The following is a 21,312-nucleotide window of genomic DNA, read 5'->3' as shown; positions in this document are numbered from 1 at the left end:
TCCAGCAAACAGACACAGAGCTGCTGCTAACTGGTTTTATTAGAAAATATCCAAAATAGACAAAAAAATGGTTACACAAGAGGCAGAGCAGGCACCCCTGAGCCGTATACCCTGGGAATATGTAAACGCCCCCCCTCCCCTCTGCCTGCAACCGCCCTGGGCCAGAGGAGCCTGTGGGCAGGGGGCCAGCGGGGTTAAGGCACTTCAGCAGGTCCGGCGGGTGGTGGCACCGTCCCCTCAGCCCAGCGCTGTGGTCCCCTCTCGCTCCCCCCTATCTCCAGTTGTCTCCGGTGCAGTGTGCTCAGAGCCCTGGTGAACCCCGCTGCCCGCAGGCTCCCAAGGGCAAAGCTCCCCCCTCTGCCCCCTTAAGACCTCGTATCACTCACAGGATGAGTCGCTAATTATGTAAAACAGCAGGGGGAGGGTGGAGTAATCAACTAACTGATTGTCAAAAACGTAACGCTAAAAAACTTGGTTACATAGAAAAAGAACGGCTTGGGCCAAGCCAGCCCTCTGAGAACACCACGAACCACTGCATAGAGTGAGGCAATGAGTGCAGTTAAGAGGAACGCAATATATTAATCAAATACAAACCCACTGTACAAAACGCTTTTTTTTTTTTCTTTTTCTCTCTTCTATAAAACCTGTTCACAAAAATAGTGCAAAACGTCGGGCACCAGCGGCGAAGGAGGGGGCTGGCGTTTGGAATGACAAAACTTTGGTTGAAGAGGGGGCAGGGCCAGACCTGCCGTGGCGGCAGCTGGGCTCAGGAAGGGCAGGCAGGGCAGGCAGCGGCAGGCAACACTTCCCGGGCAGCATGGGCAGCTTTTTTTTTTCCCCCCACTGGGCAGCAACTATGAGAGGGGCTTTTGGTCAGAGAAGGGGAGCGAGCAGGAGGGCTGCGCGCGTTCGGTTGCTACGGGGAAGAGGCGAACGGCACGATGCAAAAAAGCAGGACGCATTAACGCAGCAGAAAAGCTGCAGCGGGACTTTGGGGGGAAACCAGGGGACCCTCCGCTGTGCTCTGCCTGTGGCTAGAGCTTCCCGGCCGAGGGGAGCCCGGGGGGGGCTAGTGGCTCCGAATCCCTCCAGGCACGTAGGGTTTGTGCAAGTGCTGTATTTGATTCCAGTAAGAAGTACCGTCAGGCTCAGGCAGCAGGGAGAGGAGAAGGAGCTCCCGAGCCCCCGCCGACCTTTTAGGTGAGGCGGATCCCGAGCACTTGTTCCAGTTCCTGCCGACGCTGCTGGACCTGGAGGAGAGGAGGGCAGTCAGGCAGGGAGAGGGGCTGCCGCAGGGACCCCCCCAGCTGCCATCCCAACCCTCTGCAGCACCCCACCGGCACGGCACGGAGCCTACCTTGGCGAAGATGTGTCTGCCCACAGCCTCCTGCGCCCAGGGCTGCTGGTAGAACTCGGCTCGCCGCTCCTCCTCGGGGTTCCCGATCACATCCGTTATGATCTGAGCAAGGAGTGGGGGGGAAGGAACACGGGATGAGTACCAGGGCTGCCTCCCCCCGCCCCGCTCCCAGCCCCTCATCCTGCCCAGCCCCAGGCTTTCAAACAAAGAGGGGAGATTTAGATTAGATATGAGGAAGAAATTCTTCCCTGTGGGGGTGGTGAGCCCCTGGCGCAGGTTGCCCTGAGAAGCTGTGGCTGCCCCATCCCTGGAGGTGTTCAAGGCCAGGTTGGACGGGGCTTGGAGCAACCTGGGCTGGTGGGAGGGGTCCCTGCTCATGGCAGGGGGTTGGACTGGATGGTCTTTAAGGTCCCTTCCAACCCAAACCATTCCGTAATTCTACGATTCACCTTGAGGTCCCTCCTCTGGGATTTAATCCATTCCTGGATGAAATCCTGCGGGTTGTTGCTGAAGCTCAGCATGAAATCGCGCTGCGTCTTTAGCTGGTTGATGGATTCGATAGTCTCGTGGATCTAAGGAGATGACGAGGGGTGAGAGGCAGCTGTTCCTCATGCCCAGAACAGGACACCAAACTCCCCCCAGCTCTGCGGGTGCAGCCTTGAAGTGCCACCCTGCTGCCACCCCAGCCGGGCAGTGCTGCCCCCCACATGGGTGTCCCCCCACCTTGGCATCCAGGGAGGCGATCTCCTGCTGGTTGGTGGTGGAAGCCAGGAAGTTGCTCATTTGAGCTTTCAGGGGATCGTCCACCTCTACATCGATGTCGTAGCAGGCCGTCTTCTTCTGGTCATTGGGGTCCACGCTGGGAGGAAACAGGGTGTTAGTGGGGACTTCCTCAGCTTCCACCCTGATGTAGGGATGGATCAACACCCCTGAGAGCAGCATGGGCACCCCACCGACTGCCCCAAGAAGCCCCCAAATTTGTTTAGCTGATTCTTCCCCTCCCAAGTGACTTGTACTCACTGCTGCTTTGGGTTGGAGACCTCGTAGCCCCTGCAGGTACTGCCCTCCTGCACCCCACCGGGGACAGGCCCTGCCCCTCCACCCTGCAGAGCCCACCAGCCCCAGGGGACACTGCCCAGTGCGCCTTCCCACCCCTACCTGATGGTGTGGTTGATGATGATGGGATCTGGGTGCTGCAGGAGCCCCGCCAGCTTCATGGGGATCTCAGAGAAGCGCATGCGGATGCAGTTGAAGATCTGGAGGAGCAAAGCAGAGCCTTTGCTGTCCACGGCAGGGGCTCCTTCCACCCGCCATGGAAAGGGTCAGGCAGGAGCAGGGGGACTTGCCCAGCCCTGGTTTGTGCATGGTGAGCTGATGGATGCAAGCTAGAGCCTGGGGAAGGGGCATAAATGTAGACTAGGCAGTCTGGAGTGTCTGGTTTGAGCCAGAAAAGGTGCTTTTTCTGGCCTTACTGGAGGTGGGAGGGGTGCTCTCCTCCCAGCAAAGCGTGCTGGTGCCATGGGGCAAGGGCTGACCTGGCGGAAGTAGCGGTTGCAGTTGATGTACTCCTTCTCGTGACTGTCCTGCAGCTTGTTATGCTTGATGTAGAGCCAGAGCGCCTGCATGATGCTGGCGCGGGTCTGGGTGTGCACCCCGAGCAGGCGAGCCAGGCGAGGGTCCAGTTTGTACTGTGGTGGCTGCAGGGACAGGCAGGATGAAGGGGGTCTGCTACTTGGAAGGGCCCCTCCTGCGGGTGTGCTGCCCCACGCGGCCCTCGTGTCACACAACTGTGTCACCGCAGGCTGCAAGGTCTGTGCCTGGAGCTCTGTGTGCTCCTTTCCATTCCCACAGCCCCCCAACAGCCTCGTATTAAGGCTCTGCCCCAGCCCAGGCCTGTTTGCCCCCACTGGACCTCCATACACAGACAAGCCGTGCTGGAGGAAGGGCAGCAGGGCACGGCCAGCACCCAAAAAGCCCCGGGGCCCCTACCTGGTGATCCAGCATGAGCAGCAGAGTGCATTTCACATTGACGTCGCCAGGACGCTTCACTTGGAAGCCATCAGTCTCCTGGGTTGTGGGCAGCCGGTGCCACTACGAGAGACCAAGAGGACACCAGTCAACTCCAGGAGCATGACAAGCCACCCACTAACGGGCTTTGTGTCTGCAGCCAGGAGCAGAGCGCGCCAGTGCTCGGGCTCTGCGCAGGGGTTTAGCAGCAGCAGACAGCCTGGATCCCACCCCTGCGAGTCTGACCCCAGTGGGCTTCAGCCGAGAGCCCACCCAGTCCAACAGATACAGCTTGATGTGCTCCAGCCCAGAAGCAGATGGGAGTTTGGATGGGCCAGGGGAGTTACAGTCCTGAGCACTTGATGTCAAGGGCTCAAACAGCTCCTGGAGTCAATGCAGGATCAGTTCTGCTTCAGCCAGTGCAGGGGCTGGGCATCAGAGCTGCTCTCACAAACCACCCCGTGCGTGAAGGGGATTCACCCCCACTGCAGCAGGCACCACCAGAGAAACAAGCGTTTCTTAGGGCAAAAAGCATGAGCTGGGTACAGGGAAAGCCTGCTCTAGGCAGGAGCACCCCAAAAAAGGTTTGATCCCACTCACAGGCAGCACTTAATTTCCCCGAGGACCAGCCAGCCAGGCAGCAGGGGCTGGGAGGCAACAGGGGAGACCCTTTTCCCCTACCTGGCGCTGGGATGCACAGATGAGCCTTTCTGTGGCATCGCCACCTGTTTTGGGCCTCATATTTCCAAATCTGTGGGGCCCAGAGCTGCCCAAGCCACCTCTCAGAGTCATGTCCTCACTGCAGCCCCACACCCCTCGGCTCTAGCTGCCTACTCGTGGGCATGAAGGGGTTAAGAGCCGAGCAGGCAGCACTTACTGCTGGTAGCCAGTCACTCAGGCCACTGGCCAGCACCAGGGAGGAAAATGCAGCTGTAAACTTGAGCCTGGAAAGCACCAGGGCACTTGAGCCTGGAAAGCACCAGGTGGTTTTGGGTCCAGGCACCCAAAAGCACCTTGCTCAACCCCCTTTCACAGCGGGACAGGTGCTGGGCTGGGGGGCTGAGCACCTGCAGGATAAGCAGCAGAACCACCCCCCATCGCCCGCTGTGGGTAACAGCTCTCCCCACCCTGCCCGGGGTGCAGTCAGCCCCACAGCACGGCCGGGAGCCCCCCACCTCACCTCCACCAGATGGTTGTCTGGCCCGTACAGCTCTTTGTCCAGCTCAATGACAAGGCTCTTGAAAAAGGAGGAGAACTTCCTCTTCTGCTTGCTCGGCTGCAAAACAGAGCGGGAGAGGTTTGGCCTGACACCAGCAGCCAGGGAGGGTTCCAGCCCAAACGCCACCTCCAGCACCCAGCGAGCAGGCGGCCGTAATCTCCCCAGCCAAGCTCCCAGCACACAGCACCACTGCTCCTCCCACAACCAGCTCATCCCTGCCCATATCCTTACGTCCTCCAGCAGTTTGCCCTCCACACGTAGCTCCCAGGAGGCCACGCGCTCACCACCCTCCCCTTCTTCTTTGGCTGGGGTGAAAGTGTTGGAGATGTAAATCCTCAGCTTTCGTTTTTGCTGTGGAATAGGAAAACGGAGAGGGGGGATGCTTGGAGCGAGACGGTGGCTGGCAGCACCCACTCTGTACGCCCCCACCCCACCCCCAGCTGCTCGCCCTCCCAGCCAGCCAGGGCTGCCAACGCACCGTCAGTGGTTTCTTAATGGCCTCCTGTATCTCCATCCTCTTCCGAGCGATGGTTTGGTCCAGCTTCCGCTCAAAAGCAAGGAGGTCCATGTAGGCCTGGGATTCTGGGACCAGTTCCCGGATCTGTCCAACAAACGATCAGTCCCTCGCGTGCTGGGATGGGGCTGCGCTCCCCACACCAACCCCAACAATGCTACCGGTGCTGGGTTGACACGCCAAGGACTCACGAAGTGACGAGTGCAGCACGACAGCACCCATTTCTCATTTTAAATCAAGACTACAGCTTTGCAAAGCTCTCCTCAAATCACAGATCTGTACCGCAGACTGCAGTTTGGAGCCTGTCACTGTGCCCAGCAGCCCGCCCAGTGTCACAGGCAGGTAACGGATTGTTAAGAGGGACCCCCAGGAGAGGCTTAGGGTCCTCCTGGGGTCTCCACCCTAAGCCACTGCTGCTCCTTGCTTGCCCAAAGTCCTGCTTGGCCAATTTGTGCACACCCCAAAACCTCTCCTGCCACCCCAGAGGAAGAGATAGAAACCTTCCGGGTTGATTTGGGACCGAGCAGAAACCCCCAGCGGGCAGGAGGCAGCTCAGGGAGATGCTCCTCCTCGTGGGGAGGTCACCACCCCGTCTGCCCTGGGAAGGCAGCACGGGTGCACCACCTCCCTCCAGTAGCTCAAATCCTTCCCCGCGCACCGAGGCAGCACTCACCCTCTGTGGCAGGACCTTGTCAGCCATCTTCCTCCTTTTCACCCTGCAAAAAGCACAGAGACAAGCAGAAAAAGACAAATATTACACTGCAGCTCTCGCAGGACATCTTGTTGACTGCCCAGTGGGAGGCTGCTGCATGGCCCACGCTTGGGCAGCAGCAGGTCTCAGGGGACAACACCGAGCTCTGCATGTACACCAGGAGCCCGGTGGCTCTTTTGGCCTCATCTAGGCCACAAATGGGGCCAGGCTCCAGGGAAGGGAGTCACAGCTGCATGCCACGTGGATGGCTCTGTCTGAGCCGGGCGTCGAGGCTCCCGCTGCAGCCAACAGGTCTGGGGGGGCAGGTCCCCTTTCGGGGCTGCTCTGTGCAACAGGGACTTTGGACTTGCAGAAGGAGAACAAAGAAGGTCTGTAAGAGCACCCAGAGCACAAGACCTTGGCTCAGTGCCAGAAAGCAAATGAGTAAGAATATATTGGTGCGGGCAAGCCAAAATGACTCCAGGGGGGGGAAGGTGCTGGACATCTAGAGCCTGTCACCAGGGAAAGAAATCCAGTCCCTGGGTTCAGTTTGCTTTGCTGCTGCCGCCTGATGAAGGTGCTGCAGGGCAGGAGCAAGGAGAAGGCGGTACAAGGCAAAGCTATGGCTGCAGGCATACACCCGTCTGTAGCACAGTGTTCCCCAGTTTCCTCTCTGGAAAAGGCCGTCACATTCTCCCAATGCTACAAACCAAAGCCCCGTTCCAGGAACTCACTTAAAACCAGCTAAAAACAAATCAACTTTGCCACGCTGGGGCCAAAATCATCGTGGGTAGAGGAAGCAGAGTGGCCTCTAGAGCCACAGAACGGCTGCAGCCTCGCTCAGAGCCATTTTAGCTCTCTCCAAGCTTGTAGTACCCTGTCAGACCACAGGACGCTGGGCTCTGCTCTCATCCCGCACACTGCAGGCGCCCCACCAGCCTGAGCCCACCCCGATGCCCCACTAAATTCATGCTCAATGCCTGGATACAGAGAGAAACACCCTCCTCCCATTGAGGAGAGTAAATGTGAGTAAGAGATGGGGCAGACAAAGGGAAGTCCCTTTCCTTTGGCAGCACGTGAAGCAGCAGGGCAGCAAACGCAGGCGCTCGTGCTGCCATCATGAAGTGTCCAAGGTACGCTGGCTGCTGGCGCAGGAGGACAGGTCGGGAGAGCAGCCCTAGCTAAGAGCGGGGTCAGAGCACTTCTTTGCACTCTTCTTGCCGCATCAAACGCTTCCTGCCCTGCAGGGTTCGGCCACCCCATTAGCAGCTGGCAGTTCCTGATCCCTCTATCCGCAGCCAGCCAGGAGCAAGGATGCTCGACCAACCGAGCACGGCTGATCCCACGCAGCCAGCCCCCGGGAATGGAGCCGCAGCTTTATCTGGTTGCTGACGTCCTTGCTCGGTGGCGAGCTGCCCCTCATCCTTAATCCCCAGCTTGCTCTGGAGCACCAACGGGATGCGCAGTCGCTGTGTGGAGGCTGCAACTCCCTGTGGAGGGATGACGGAGCCAACCGAGCTGTCAGCCACCGGCCCCGCCACACATCCAGGGCAGGGAAGGGGACCTGCGTATCCATGAGGACCAAGGGAACCTGCCCTGAGAAACAGCCTCCAGTAATCAAGAAGCCCTCACGAAAAACAGAAACTGAGCGAAGGGATTAGCAGCATTGTAAACAAGCGAGGAACTGCTGGCAGAGACTTGTGGCTCACTGAGACCAGTGCCAACAAACAGTCCTACCGAGACTGCAGCTCTGGGAAGTGTCTCTCTAATCTGCCACCCCTGTCCCCCCTTTCCACACCCACGTCTGTGCCTGCCAGAGCCAGCACGAACCCCCGTGAGAAGAGGAAAGACCCCAAGGAGCCAATGCTGGGGCCTCTGACAACTACAAACACACGCAGCAAGGCTTTTCGGTTACTGGCATGGAGATGAGAGCACGGGGAAGCTGTGAGCCCAGTGATCTCTGCCCCCATCCCCGCTCCCTCATCATCACAAAACATCCCAGCCCCGAGCTCTGGCAGGTTTCCCACTGCCAGCAGCGCCAGCCTGCAGGCAAACCATGCTGACTCCCACCCTGCCACGGGCAGCTCCTCCCTCTGCAGCAGGGCAGGGAGCTGCGGGTTTCTGCGGCCAAGTGCAACTGGGACCCAACGGGTCAAACCGCCCCTCTCCAGCCTGCTGTGGGTGTCCGTCCTGGAGCAGGAGGGTGCCGGCCCCTTACCCTCTCCTCTGGGTGGCCAGCGGCGGCTGTGCCTGGGGGGTCAGCAGGCGTTTCCTGAAGGGGTCCATCATCGACTGCGGCAGGCCAGGTCTCATCGGGGAGGCTGCTCCATAGGGGGGTGCTCCTGGTGGTCCCACCTGCAGCCCTGCCATGGGCATTCGGCTACCGGGCGGCATCCCGGGGCGCTAGCAGGGAAGAGAAGAGAGGAAGAGTGTGTGTTAAACACTGCCCTGCGAGGGGGCCCGACCTTTTCTGGGGACCAGCGGATGCCATCCGCCTTCTTGCTCGGGAGAGATTTCCGAGGCTGTATCCTGCCCCGAGATGCCGGTGAGGGACAGGGCAGGGAGGAGGGAAGGACATCAGGAGCTGCAGCCTTCCTTGCTGCAGGAAGAGTGACGGGAAAGCAAAACTGGGACGAGCAGAAGCCACCGGGAGCAGGGGAAGCTCAGCGTGCCAGCCGGCACAGAGCCGAAGCCATGCGTGGCCCCGAGCCACCGCCATGCAGCAGGAGACATTGGACCTGGAGCATCACGAGGGTCACTGCCTGCAAAGCCATCACTCTGGGGACATGAGGGGCTGCGGCGTGGGCTGTGCCGTGGGTTCCTCTCCGGAAAGCAGCAGTGCTGGCAGATGCAATGCCTGGGAGGGGAGCGAGACAATCCCACTTCCTAACAGCACCGGTCACGAGGCCGGCAGGCAGGAAGCTGAGCTCCTGGGCGCAGGGAATGGAGGCAATAGTTCACCCCCTGCCAGCATGCCAGCCCCCGTCCTTCCCCCTCCAGGGACCCAGAAAGGTCATTTACAAGCCACTACACCATACCGAACGACTCCTGCAAGGGGTCCCAACCCAGGGCAGCACAGCTCCTCCCCATCCCCTGCAGCAGAGCAGCTCAGCAAGTCAACACCTGCACTGCTGGCTTGCAGGTACCACCAAGTCTACACCCCATGCAGCCCCCTGGGGCCCCCGACAATCAGTCACAGCACCCCACGACCCACCGGCCGCCCCTCCATGCTCCAGGCTGCTTCACCAGCTGTCCGAGCCAACAGCTTTCCGGGATCCTTTGATCCTCAAGCTCCTCACTGCCAAGACGTGAGGCTGGGAGAGCCACCAAGCCAGCAGAGCAACATTTCTCCCCTGCCGCAGGCTCCTCAACGTGCCAGGACATCCTCCACAGCTCCCCTCCCACCGCCCTGAGAATGGAGCTGGGGCACAGAGCTGTGCTGCAGAAGAGAGTTAACGAAGCTGCCTCATTATCCCAGAGGAGCCCGGCATGGTGATGCCATGGGCTGATGAGCTTATCTGCATACGGGCACCAATTTCAGTGTGAACCCCAGGCACGGAAGGGCTGGGGGCAGCTGCAGCCTGCTTGTCCTCCACAGCTTTTATTACAGGCAGGCTCAGAGCTACAGCAGGAGGAGTTGGTGTGATGCAGCTGGAGCCAAAACAGACTCACCTCCTCCCCAAAGAGCTGGTAAATGCAAAACCAAGAGCTCAAGTTGCTCCCGCTCCGGAGCCCGAGGCCACGGGCATCTCTGCAAGTGGGAGAGCCTGAAAACACACCAAGCGCCGCATCGAGAAGCGTAATGCAGCTGGGAAGTCAAGCAGCAGCGGGCCACAGGATTAGAGGTGCACGTGGAAGTTCAAAAACACGCACACAGAGCACGGGCAGAACCCATTATACAACCAAATGCTGTCTCCACCTTTGCTCAGCCTTCCTTTGAAGCAGCACTTCCAGAGTCCAGGCTGGCTAACCTGCCCTTGCCACAAGGCAGAAGCCTGTTTCTTCCTCCTAACAGCCCCCAGATGTTTCTCTCCTTTTGATCAGCCACATTTGTGCAGCTCCTCGTGACAAGCTGGACTGCGTCGACATTGCCAAGAGCCGACCGTGGCCAGCAGCACCTCCTCTTTTGCCAAAAATCACAAGGCAAGAACCGTTTCTCTGGGTTTATCAAGAAATCCTCCATGGCAGGGCCAGGAGGAGAGGCAGCACTGAGATCCACACCCTTTAAAAATAAAAAAAAACACAGGCAGTAGGTAAATACTATTTGCCAGTGCAGCGTGGCTACAGGAGGGCTGCGTTCTCATAACCCTGCTGACTCACCTACGAGGGCTTCTGGGGAACAGATAAGCCATGGGAAGAGGCTGTGAAACTTTTAATCAGAAATTTGGGAGCCCCAAGAAAAGCTGCGTTGTGCCAAGGCTGCATGCAGTCACCTGCAGCTCGCTAGAGCCACCAGAAGCATGGAGGAGACAAGACAGCTTTCGAGGAAAACCTTGGCACTGAGTGTTTTTCAAGCCCACGCAGGAGACCGTGGTAAGTACCACGGGAAAACTGGTCTGAGGTCAGGCAGGCTCCCTATGTGACAACATACAACACCACAACTCCTTCCCAAAGCACGCAGACAGAGGAACGCTGTCAGCAGCTTGCTCGGATTAAGAGGTGACATGGCTACAACCGGCTCCTGTCCTTCGGCCAGGGCAGCTCTCACCACCACCGTGCCCTGAGGTCTCTCCTATCTCCTTCTGCCACTCCGTGGGTCACATTTATTTCTGATCTATCCCTGAAATGAGAGATTTGGAGGCTGGCTGAATTCAGCTGAGAGAGTCTTTGATGGCTCTGCATAAGCGAGAGCACCTTGTGCAAGGTCTCCTGTGTGTCCATCTGCTCTTCAGAGGGCGAGAGACTGCTCGGTTGCAAGAGGAGACAATTCTGTTGGCAGGGAGAGGTTCAGTGCAAGGATGAACGGATCTGTCATACTTAAGACTGTAACGTCCCCTCCCTCCACAAACATCTGAGAACCATCAGCCACAGTTAAGCTGCTGGGGGGAGCGAGCTCCAGCCCGCCAGGGACACGCATTTGATCACTTGGACGAATGAAAAAAGGCAAGGCAGAATCCTCCACACGGATGTTTTTTTTTCCCCTCTCTCAGTTTACTCTCAAGATTTGCAAATTGCTAATGGAGAAGCCTCTTGGCAAAGCAGGGCCAGCCTCTGCCTTGGGTTCAACCAGCGCCTGCAGCCCTGGCTGGGGGAGCCTCAGCTCCCCGAAGGCTGCAGGCTTCTAAGACTCAACTCATGCAAGCACGGCACAGCTTTAAATCTCCAGCTAAGCCACGAAGCAGCATTACAGCCCCGTCAGGTTGAAGCCTGCCTCCAGCCCGCTTCGGAAGCCCTTGAAATAAGCAGGATGTAAGGGGAAAATTTTATTACACTGGCCCAAACCAAGGAGACCTTCCCTTGTTCCTTCCTGGCTATCAACACCCCTCAGCCCTCCATCCACCCCTCTTCATCCCCTCCAGGTATTGCCTTGTCCTCCCCCTCCCTGCCCCACCGCCCCTGCCAGTGGGGAGGACAAAGGGCAAACCTCGCAAGCTCAGCTCTGAAGAACAAGCTGGACCTCGTCCAATCTTCCCCACGGAGAGTGAGCGGAGCCGTTTGGAAACGGGACAGAAAACAGCTTGTTTCTGTTCCCTGCCAAAGCCTAAGGAACAAACGGGGTTGGCCATGGTTTAGTGGTTCATCCCAGGTCAATGCACAGGCCGTTTGCGTTTGGGGAGCTCTGTTGAGAGTCAACTTCAGTTGGATCCAATGGGAGGCTGGAAGGCTTCCCGATGGATGTTCATTGGCATGACAGGAGCCTCCTCGCCTGCCAAAGGCCCCTTCTTGCGGAAGGACAGGCCAGGAATCGGAGGCTGGTAGCAGAAAAGGGAGCAATAAATCGCAGGATGGATCTGCAAGAAGAAGCCAGGCTGGAGAGCGAGCTTGAAGAAAAGCAGCATTTCAGAAAACAGCTCGAGCGTCTGTCTTCATCTTCCTTCCAAGACCGCAGCTCTTTTCCTGCAGCTCCCAACGAGGGGGGAAAGGCTCTTCCCGACGCATGTCCCATTTTGCTCCGTCCCAACAAGCACGATCCAACTTTGTACATCCTAACAGGCAGGGAGCGAGAGCCCACATGCATCCTCGCCCGGAGCTTTGGGAGCAAAGCCCTGGACAGACGCCAGGTGATGATGGCTCTTCCTGCAAGTTCCTCCCCGCATGCCCGGACGGCAGCGCTTCCCATTAGGACAAACGCAAAAAGCAAACGCTGTTCAAATGGGATTTGAGCTTCAGGCCAGGCTGGTCTCAAGGAGAGCTTGTCTGCCTAAAGCCACCACTCAACCCAGGGCATCACATGGATCGCAACCAACTGAGCTCCTCCAGCACACCCCAAAAGGGTGCTTTGCCCCTCTTTGTTTGGTCTTATCTGTGAGCAAATCCCTCTTGGGAGGGCGCCAGGAAGAGGCCGGGTTCGTGCTGGCAGAGATCATTCCAGAGCTGATGGTGTTATCGAGATGCCGTTGCACGCTGCAAACTCTCACGCAGCACCTTGCTCCCAGCAAGCCCCCCAACTGCCCCAACGCAGCTTGTCACGCTTGGAAGACCTGCTGTATTTTGGTACAGGAGGAGCTCCAGGAGTCGGGTCACTTCTCAGCTAAAAACCATAGATGAGGAAGTAGTAAATTATAGGGCGATGGGCAAAGCAACAGGCAAAGAGACCGAGCAGATTTAGGGCACGTGCTGGCAACGTTTCAAGCACCAGCAGAGATGTCTGGGTCCGGACAAACCTGTCTGCTGCCTCACGTCTGAAGCTGCAGATGTTACGGGTCAGAAAAAGGAAAGGTCACAGGGATTCAAATCATAACACATTAACACAAGCAGGAACAAGGAACAAAGGTGCTGGGTTCCCGCCTGAAAGAAAAACTCCGGCAGCTGCTAACACAGCGTGGAGGCACACACCAGAAGAGCAGAGATAGGTACGTGGCATAAAATACTGCCTTTGGCGCTGCTGCAGTGCTAAAACTGTCCAGGGAACAGCTCTGAGAGCTCCTGAGAAGGTCCTGTGGAGGAAGACGAAGTGAGGACCTTCAACAGCAAGTTCTGGAGATGTTGTCCACCTAGAACTCCACTGTCACATTTCTCCAGGAGTAACAAAGGGTGCTGTGGGCTCTCTGTTGTTGCCTTCCTTCCTCTTGCTCCAAGAGGACAGCGTTCATCTGCTTTGTATCATCACTTAAATTAACTCGAGGCTCAGTCTGTGATGAAACCTGCCTTGGAAACCATCTCCCTTGGGATGGGTGGGGTCACCCAGCCCCAGCAGCATCGCAGCTTTCCCTGCAGCCTTCTGGTGCAGCTCCAGCCCTGGCCATTCTCTCCAGGCCCCCTTTGAGCCAACTCCAATCACCCGATGAGCAGGAAAACCATTTTCCTCCTCTCCCAAAAGGATTGGGTGGATCTTTCTCATGCTGCACTACACCGTCTCCGACATGTCCGGGCTACCCCATCTTTCACCTGGCTCCGTACCAGCAACCTGCACTTCTCCAGCTCCTCCATCCCAGCTGCCTGCACAGGTTTCTCCACGAAGCACGACTTTGCTTTCCTTTGCGTTGCTGCCTGCCCAGGGTGAGGATCGCTGAGCCGCAGCGGCTTTCAGGGTTAGGAGCTGCTTGGACTGTAGCAGCCCTCCTGTCCCATGGACACCAGGCTCCTTCTCGCCAGCAAGTGCCAACAAACCCCTTTTAACGGGACACCTAACGAACGTTGCCTTTTGCCACCTCTGTGCGCCAGAGAAGCATCAGCGCAGGGTAACTTTGAGGCCAGAGCTCTGCTTTGCACAGTCCCATCTCCACCACACAGAGCCAAACCCGCTCCCTGCCACAGCATCGATCCGATAACTCAGGAAAAAACCTCTCCCAAGCCTGAAACTAGCACCCGAATAAACAGTTTTGCTCCTTCTCGCTGAATTTACACCGGCTGGCACAACCTGGATGCTGGGGGCTGGGATTCAGCCTTGGCAGCTGCGCTGCCACCAGCACAGGGACAGGGACCAGGACGGGGGCTCTGCGGGCAGACCTGCTGCCAAACAGCCTGATGGAGCTTAGCTGACCATCCTCCTCCTGGAAAAAAACAAACAACTCTCTTTCCTGCTCTGGGAATGGCACTGGCACCTGGCTGCTCTGGAAACATCAGCTCCTCAAAGGGTCCCAAATCAGTCCCTTTTGGGTCTCCCCAAAGAAGTCGTCCTCTTGAATTCCCTGCTTGAGCCACCAGCAAATAACCAGCAGGCATGCAAGGATGTCAAAAGGACGAGCATATGTTTAATAATCCAGTGATTAAAGAGCCCCTAAGCACTCGCTGGCGTGGATGAGGCCTGTTGTGTCTCCTACTGCCCAAATAATGAAGTTCTTCATTAAACTAGGGCATAACGAAGCAGACAAGTCCTCTGGGTATGGCAGGGATGGCCACCGGGAGGGGAGGGGCTGTCTTCCCCAGCCTGGGAATTGCAAAACAAAGGACAGACCCTCTGGATCGTACCCGCTCTCCCCTCCCACGCACAGGCAGCCCTGCCAGCAAGCTGCCAGCCAGATGCAGCTCGCGGCCAGACGCGAGGCACGGCGCTCGCCACCAGCCCTGGGGCTCAACTGGCCCCCGCCAACGCAGCCGCCTCCTGCACCGGCTCGCCGGTGCCAGATACCGCCGTGACGGACACTGGGTGTACATCACCCTACGCCGGCCGTGCGCTCCCAACACCTGCTGCCATCACGGCGTTACGGCCAGCAACTCCGGAGGGGGAAAAGCAAGCATATGTTAGGTTGTTTACCTGCGGTGGTAAGCGGCTCCCAGTTGCTTCCGTCAGGCTCCAGCTTCCCGGCTGGATTTTGCAACCTGCTGCACGGAAGGTTAGGGCAAACGATCGAGCGTCTGCCCGGCCTGAAACGCCTCTGAGTCGAGTTACCTTCGATTCACGCACAGACCGGCCTTGGCTGCACCATCTCAGTTTTCAGCGCCGGGCTTTTTGGCGTTTTTAAGGCTACAGCGGGCAGTTCTTCGCTCATCTCGTATTAACGAAGCTTACAAGCTGCGAATTCCCTCGGCTTGATTTATTTCTCAAGTTTTAATTCATGCAAACGCGGCGGCAGCTCCGGAGGAGGAGACCAGCGGCGGATGAGAACATGTTGCACAACCGGGCTCCTCCATTTCAAGCCCGCCTGGAAGACTGTGCTTTACACCAGAACTCTAATAACCAAAATAACCACCCCGCGCGTACGAGCGAACCGACAGGCTGCGGGTACAAGCGGGAGGCGGAAACTTCAGCCTATGTCAGAATACACTTCTTGTAAGTGATGTTCAGGCTGGAAAATGAGTGACTTCTCTCACTTTTTGAGGGTAGATATACTTTCCCCCAATATTAGCGAGCGTCGGCACTCCTTGTCCACCACTTAATAACCTTCCCCGGGTTCTTCTGGAAGATACGCACCCTCAACACCACACACGGTTACCTCCACCATTGCCGGAGAGGCCGATAACCGGGTTCCAAGGCCGCCGGGCGCGATGGGAAATGGCTGCGGAGCCGGAGCTGGGTGCAGGGCCCGGCGCTTCCTCCGCCGCCGTCCCGGAGGGCTCCCACCGGATAACGGGGCCGGACACCGGCTCCTGATGGGCGGCCACCGACCACGGCTGAGGGGACGCGCTGGGCGACGCTGCCCGAACTTTTACCGGTTTTATGGGGTGTTGTTTTGTTTTTTTGTTTTTTTTTTTTTTTTTCCTTTGGTTTGTTTTTGAGAGGGTGGAAAGCGAGAGCTTGGGAAGAGGGAGCGCGTGGAGGTACCCTATACTAAAAAAAGGCAGGAAAAGAACATTATCCGGCATCCCAGCCCCGGTGGAGGCCCGGGCTCCTGGGTGAGGGGCACCCCGAGGAGCCGGTGGAGGCCCGCCGGCCGCTGCCCCGGCCCGCCGCGGGCCCTCAGGCGCCAGGGAAGGCCCCAACGGCCGCCACAGCGCCCTCCACCCCCGGGGGGGCCCCGGAGCCCTGAGGGGGCCTCCACCACCCTCATTTCCCCTCACACCCCCCCCCCCCCCCTTCCCCCATCCCGAGGCCGCCTCACCTGGTACTGCGCGGCGGCGGGGCCCATGGGGCGGTAGCCCGGGGGAGCGGCGGCGGCGGCGGCAGCGGCAGCAGCGGGAGCCGGGCTGGGTCCCCGCAGGATGGCGGGGCCGGGTCCCGGGGGCGGCGGGGCGGCGGAGGGGGGCAGCGGGCTGAGCGGAAAGGCGCCGCGGCCGGCCATGGTGGGGGGGAGGGGGGGGGGTCGGCGGGGGAGGGGGGAGGGCGGGGGGGGGGGGGCAGCCCCCGCCCGCGGTGTTTACTCGGAAGCGGCGGCGGCGGCGGCGGCCGGAGACGGAGTCAGCGCGCGGCGCCCGCCGGCCCCGCCCAGTCGCACGCCACGCCTCCCCCCCGCGCGGCGTGGCCCCGCCTTCCCTCCAGCAAACCCCGCCCCAAAGGCACCGCCCCCAGGCTGGGCCACGCCTCCCCAGCGGCGGCGCGCATGCGCATGTGGGGGTGCTTGTGGGCAACGGGGGAGTACCAGTCACGGAATGGGGTGGGTTGGGGGGACCTTAAACAGCATCTGGTTCCAGCCTGCCTCGTGGAAGGGACACCTCCCCCCAGCCCAGGTTGCTCCAAGCCCCGTCCAACCCGGCCTTGAACACCTCCAGGGATGGGGCAGCCACAGCTTCTCTGGGCAACCTGCGCCAGGGGCTCACCGCCCCCACAGGGAAGAATTTCTTCCCAATATCTCATCTCAAATCTCCCCTCTTCCAGTTTGAAGCCATTCCCCCTCACCCTATCACTCCATGCCCTTGGAAAAAGTCCCTCCCCAGCTCTCCTGGAGCCCCTTTAGGCACTGGAAGGGGCTCTGAGGTCTCCCCAGATCCTTCTCTTCTCCAGGCTGAACCCCCCCACCTCTCCCAGCCGGTCCTCCCAGCAGAGGGGCTCCAGCCCTCCCAGCATCTCCGGGGCCTCCTCTGGCCCCGCTCCAACAGCTCCGTGTCCTTCTGCTGTTGGGACCCCCCGAGCTGGAGGCAGCACTGCGGGGGGGTCTCCCCAGAGCGCAGCAGAGGGGCACAATCCCCCACTCCCCTGCTGGGGATGCAGCCCGGGGGGCGGGGGGCTTTCTGGACTGCGATCACAGTGGGTGGGTGTGGGGGTCGGGGCTCGTCCGTGTTGGCGAGGGGCGCTGGCACACGCGTGGGCAGGCGAGCGCGCACGGGTGGGCGCGGGTGGGAGGTAGGACCCGGGGGAGCCCCGCGGGGCGCCCACCAGGGGGCGCCGCAGCGCCCGGCCCGGCGGCGGCGCTTTCCGGGGAGGTGGAGGCCGTTGGGGGGGAGGGGGGGGGTGTCACGCCGTGATGCGCCGGGGTCGGGGCGGGGAGGCCCCGGGGGTGGTACCGGCACCGCCAGGACTCTGCCAGCGGCGGGCTGGAGCGGGACCCGGCGTGGGGCAGGGCCTGATGTGGGGCAGGGCAGGAGCAGGGCCCGATAAAGAGCCTGGTGTGGGGCAGGGCCTGGTGTGGGGCACGGGAGGAGTAAGGCCCGGTGTGGGGCAGGGCTCCATGTGGGGCAGGGCCTGATGTGGGGCAGGGCAGGAGCAGGGCCCGATAAAGAGCCTGGTGTGGGGCAGGGCCTGGTGTGGGGCACGGGAGGAGTAAGGCCCGGTGTGGGGCAGGGCTCCATGTGGGGCAGGGCCTGATGTGGGACAGGGCAGGAGCAGGGCCCGATAAAGAGCCCGGTGTGGGGCAGGGCCCGATGTGGGGCAGGGCCTGATGTGGGGCAGGGCAGGAGCAGGGCCCGATAAAGAGCCTGGTGTGGGGCAGGGCCTGGTGTGGGGCACGGGAGGAGTAAGGCCCGGTGTGGGGCAGGGCCTGATGTGGGGCAGGGCAGGAGCAGGGCCCGATAAAGAGCCTGGTGTGGGGCAGGGCCTGGTGTGGGGCACGGGAAGAGTAAGGCCCGGTGTGGGGCAGGGCCTGATGTGGGGCAGGGCAGGGGCAGCGCCCGACATAGAGCGTGGGGTGGAGCATGGTGTGGTGTGGGGCAGGGCAGGAGCAGGGCCCAGTCTAGAGCCTGGCGTGGGGCAGGGCCTCGGTGGCAGGGCTTAGTGTGGGGCCTGATGTGGGGCAGGGCTTAATGTGGGGCAGGGCAGGAGCAGGGCCCAGTCTAGAGCCTGGCATGGGGTAGGGCCTCGGTGGCAGGGCTCAGTGTGGGGCCTGGTGTGGGGCAGGGCTTAATGTGGGGCAGGGCAGGAGCAGGGCCCTGTCTAGAGCCTGGTGCGGGTGAGGGTCTGGTGTGGGGCATGGGAGGAGCAGGGCCCAGTCTAAAGCGCAGTGTGGGTCGGGGTCTGGTGTGGTGTAGGCCCTGATGTGGGGCAGGGAAGGAGCAGGGCTGGTGTGGGTCAGGGCGGAGCAGCTGTGGGATGTGCTGGTGTGAACCTTGATGCCTTCTCTCGCAGGCACAGGGAGGCCTGGAGCGGAGCCCCGCGAGACCCACAGTGCGATGTGGGACAGCTAAGAGTCGGTCATCTCCCTGTGCAAGGACCCTGCAGGAGTGGCACTGGCTGGGCTTTGGCCCCGTAGCCCTGCCAGTCCGTTTGGAGCTCCTTGACCAAAGGGCCCCACCGTACCTCTGCACTTTCACACCACGGCAGCGACCGTCACACATCCCTTCATGTGACTTTGGGCAGGGCTGGGGTGTAAACCCCTGTCCTTGTCACCACAACCCCCAGTCCTGCAGGACCAGGTCAGCCTGGCCGCCCGTAACCACATCCCAGCTCCCTCCTACCGAGGAGAGTGGCCGGAGCCAGCCTCAGCCTGTGTCGTTTGTCCCTTCTGCAGTGTCACAGGTGGGCGTCACCTTCGGGGAGCTAGGAGGAGATGCTCGGAGAAACGTATCCCTAGCTGGGGGTGGTTTGGGGGTTTTGCAGGGAGTGCTGCCAGCTCGAGGCAGGGGCTGGTCCCACACTGAAGCAGAGGAGGTGGCTCCCGTGGAGGGTTTTTCTTTGGTGTTCTGCTTCCTTTCACGGGGGCGTAGCTGGGGAGGAGAAAACGTTGTAATTTCTTTGCCTGTTCCTAATCCCTGCTCTGTTTTCTGCTGGTGGAAGAGATTGCGATCACCTGGCTTCGGATAGCTGCCCTGGCTGAGCCCCCCAGGTGCCAAACCTTGCTGTGCGGTGAGTTGGCCGGCAGAAGGGACCCGGTGGCCATTATTATTCCTGTTTTCTGCCCGTTCTCGGCCTCGCATGGGCGTTTCAGAGGACAGCACTGCCATTTTCACAGCCCAGAGCATGCCCAGGTGTCTTACAGGACCTCTGGCTCCCACGTAGAGCTGGGGCAAGTTAATAAATCTCTGCCAAAACTCCTGTCTCTTGTGCCCAGCAGAGATGTTTTATACCACGCCTGGGGGATGACAGCCTCTTCCCCATCCTGCGGAGCTGCCTCTGCAGCTCCTGGAGCTCGGGAGGGGAATGAGCAAGGAAAAATCTTTCTCTGCTGTCAGGTGGCGACTTGTGCCCACGAGCCAGCAGTGTGCCCTGGTGGCCAAGAAGGCCAATGGCATCCTGGGGGGCATCAAGCAGAGCGTGGCCAGCAGGGTGAGGGAGGTCATCCTCCCCCTCTGCTCTGCCCCGGGGAGGCCACATCTGGAGCACTGTGGCCAGTTCGGGGCTCCCCGGGTCAAGAGGGACAGGGAACTGCTGGAGAGGGTCCAGCAAAGGGCTACGGAGATGATGAGGGGAGTGGAGCATCTCTCTGCTGAGGACAGGCTGAGGCACGTGGGGCTTTGCAGTCTGAGAAGACTGAGGGGGGATCTTATCAATGCTTATCAATCCCCAAAGGGAGGGTGCCGGGGGGTGGGAACAGTCTTTGTTCAGTGGTGCCCAGTGACGGGACAAGAGGGAACGGGCACAAACTGGAGCAGAGGAAGTTCCATCTGAACCTGAGGAGGGACTTCTCTCCTGTGGGGGCGGCAGAGCACTGGCACAGCTGCCCAGAGAGGGGGGGAGTCTCCCCCTCTGGAGCCATTCCAAACCCGCCTGGAGGTGTCCTGTGCCACTGCTGGAGGTGCCCCTGCTCTGGCGGGGGGTGGCACTGGGGGGGCTCCAGAGGGCCCTTCCAGCCCTGACCAGTCTGGGATGCTGTGACCCCATGGCTGATTACAGGGTGCCCTAAAAATGCCCCAGCTCCTTGGTGTGGGGGGGTACATCCGTGGACATCAGAGCACAGGTAGGGGCAGGGCTACCCGGGGCATCCCTCAGCACGGGGATGTGGGTACTGGCTCTGAACTGGGTTGCACGGCACTCTCCAGAGGAGCCCACTGCATCCCTAAACCCCCCCATGTCTTGCCAGCCTGCCCTCTGCGGCCACTGATCCCCCGAGCTGGGGTTGCGGAGCCGGGCTGGTGTGTCTGCGCTTATTTTTTCTTTATTATTCCTCCCGTGGGGCTGGGAGTGGGGTCATTCCTCCCCAGAGGCTGGGACAAGCCAGGGCGGCTTCCCATGGAGAGCGGGGGGATGTGGTGGGGGGGGAGAAGGTCTACGGGACAAAGTGGCTTTCCTAGGGTCTTTCCAAAAGTGCTTCAGAGGGTACTGCCGACACCCGTGTCCCCTTTGAGCCTCGCTCCATGGGCACTAGGTGGAGCAAAGCACCAAAAAAAGCAAATTTTCCTATTAAATTATATCTCCTGTATCCCCACTGTTTGACGCAGTCCCGGTGGTGGTCCCCCGTGCCTGGATGAAATGGGGATGAAATGAGGTTTTGGGGCAGTTGGTGCTGGGGACTGCCCTCACCCGGGTTTCCAAACCATCCGTCTCTCCCTCCCCGCCTGACGCGCTTCCACCGCAGCCTGAAACCATCATTAAAACACATATCTTCCTTTCAGGAGCGCTGACACTTCATTAAGCAGAACACGAAACCCTGCTCTGGTGGCGATTACAGAGCTGCTAATAACCCTTAATGAAATGCCACGAAACGTTGAAATACTGCTCCAGCGTGGGAGTTCCTCGGTGGTGGCACCGGGCGGTGAGTGATGCTCGGGGACCGTGCTCCCTGCCCGGGAGCTATTCACCTTGGGAGTCAATCTCTGGGCTGGCATCGGGTTTAGTTGCTGTCTGCCATCCCAGCAAGTTTGCCAGTGGTTTTGGGGAGGTTTCTAGGATTTGGGGGCGATCTGGGTACTGTGTAGTCCCTGCCTGTTCGGTGAAGGCAGTAAAAAGGATGATGTCTTTCCCCTCTGGTGGCTTCACCACACTGTCCCGGGCAGCGGGCACCGGCAAAAGCCATCTGAAGGTGATGGTGAAGCCTCTTGGCATCGTGGTTGTCACTGAAGACCTTCCCCTGAGCAGAATTCCTACGTATTAATGGGTCAGAAAAAGCTCCTTTCAGCCCTTTCCCTCTTATAGGGCTTAAGTCCTCAGCAGGACTTTGTCCCAGTCTCATCCCTGG

General features: G+C 59.9%; 1 protein-coding gene across 2 annotated transcripts; it reads right to left on the bottom strand.

The window, feature by feature from the left end:
- Positions 1-21: 21 nt before the first annotated feature.
- Positions 22-16,110, bottom strand: SMARCD2 (SWI/SNF related BAF chromatin remodeling complex subunit D2; the record flags this gene model as incomplete). 2 transcript variants are annotated; one of them, XM_082495087.1, is made up of 13 exons in its annotated part: positions 22-1,250; positions 1,358-1,459; positions 1,807-1,929; positions 2,081-2,216; positions 2,516-2,613; positions 2,893-3,054; positions 3,347-3,448; positions 4,545-4,640; positions 4,815-4,934; positions 5,062-5,184; positions 5,771-5,813; positions 8,007-8,191; positions 15,931-16,110. In XM_082495087.1, the coding sequence occupies 13 exons, from the start codon at positions 16,108-16,110 to the stop codon at positions 1,197-1,199; spliced, it is 1,524 nt and encodes a 507-aa protein (XP_082351213.1). In that variant the 3' UTR covers positions 22-1,196. The 2 variants fall into 2 exon arrangements, with proteins under 2 accessions (XP_082351213.1, XP_082351214.1); XM_082495088.1 differs by lacking the exon at positions 15,931-16,110 and adding an exon at positions 9,708-9,816.
- Between the last annotated feature and the right edge of the window lie 5,202 nt (positions 16,111-21,312).

The sequence above is a fragment of the Vanellus vanellus genome (assembly GCF_965231255.1).
Source record: "Vanellus vanellus genome assembly, chromosome: 24".
NCBI lineage: Eukaryota > Metazoa > Chordata > Aves > Charadriiformes > Charadriidae > Vanellus > Vanellus vanellus.
This window is presented reverse-complemented; position numbering and strand designations above follow the sequence as displayed.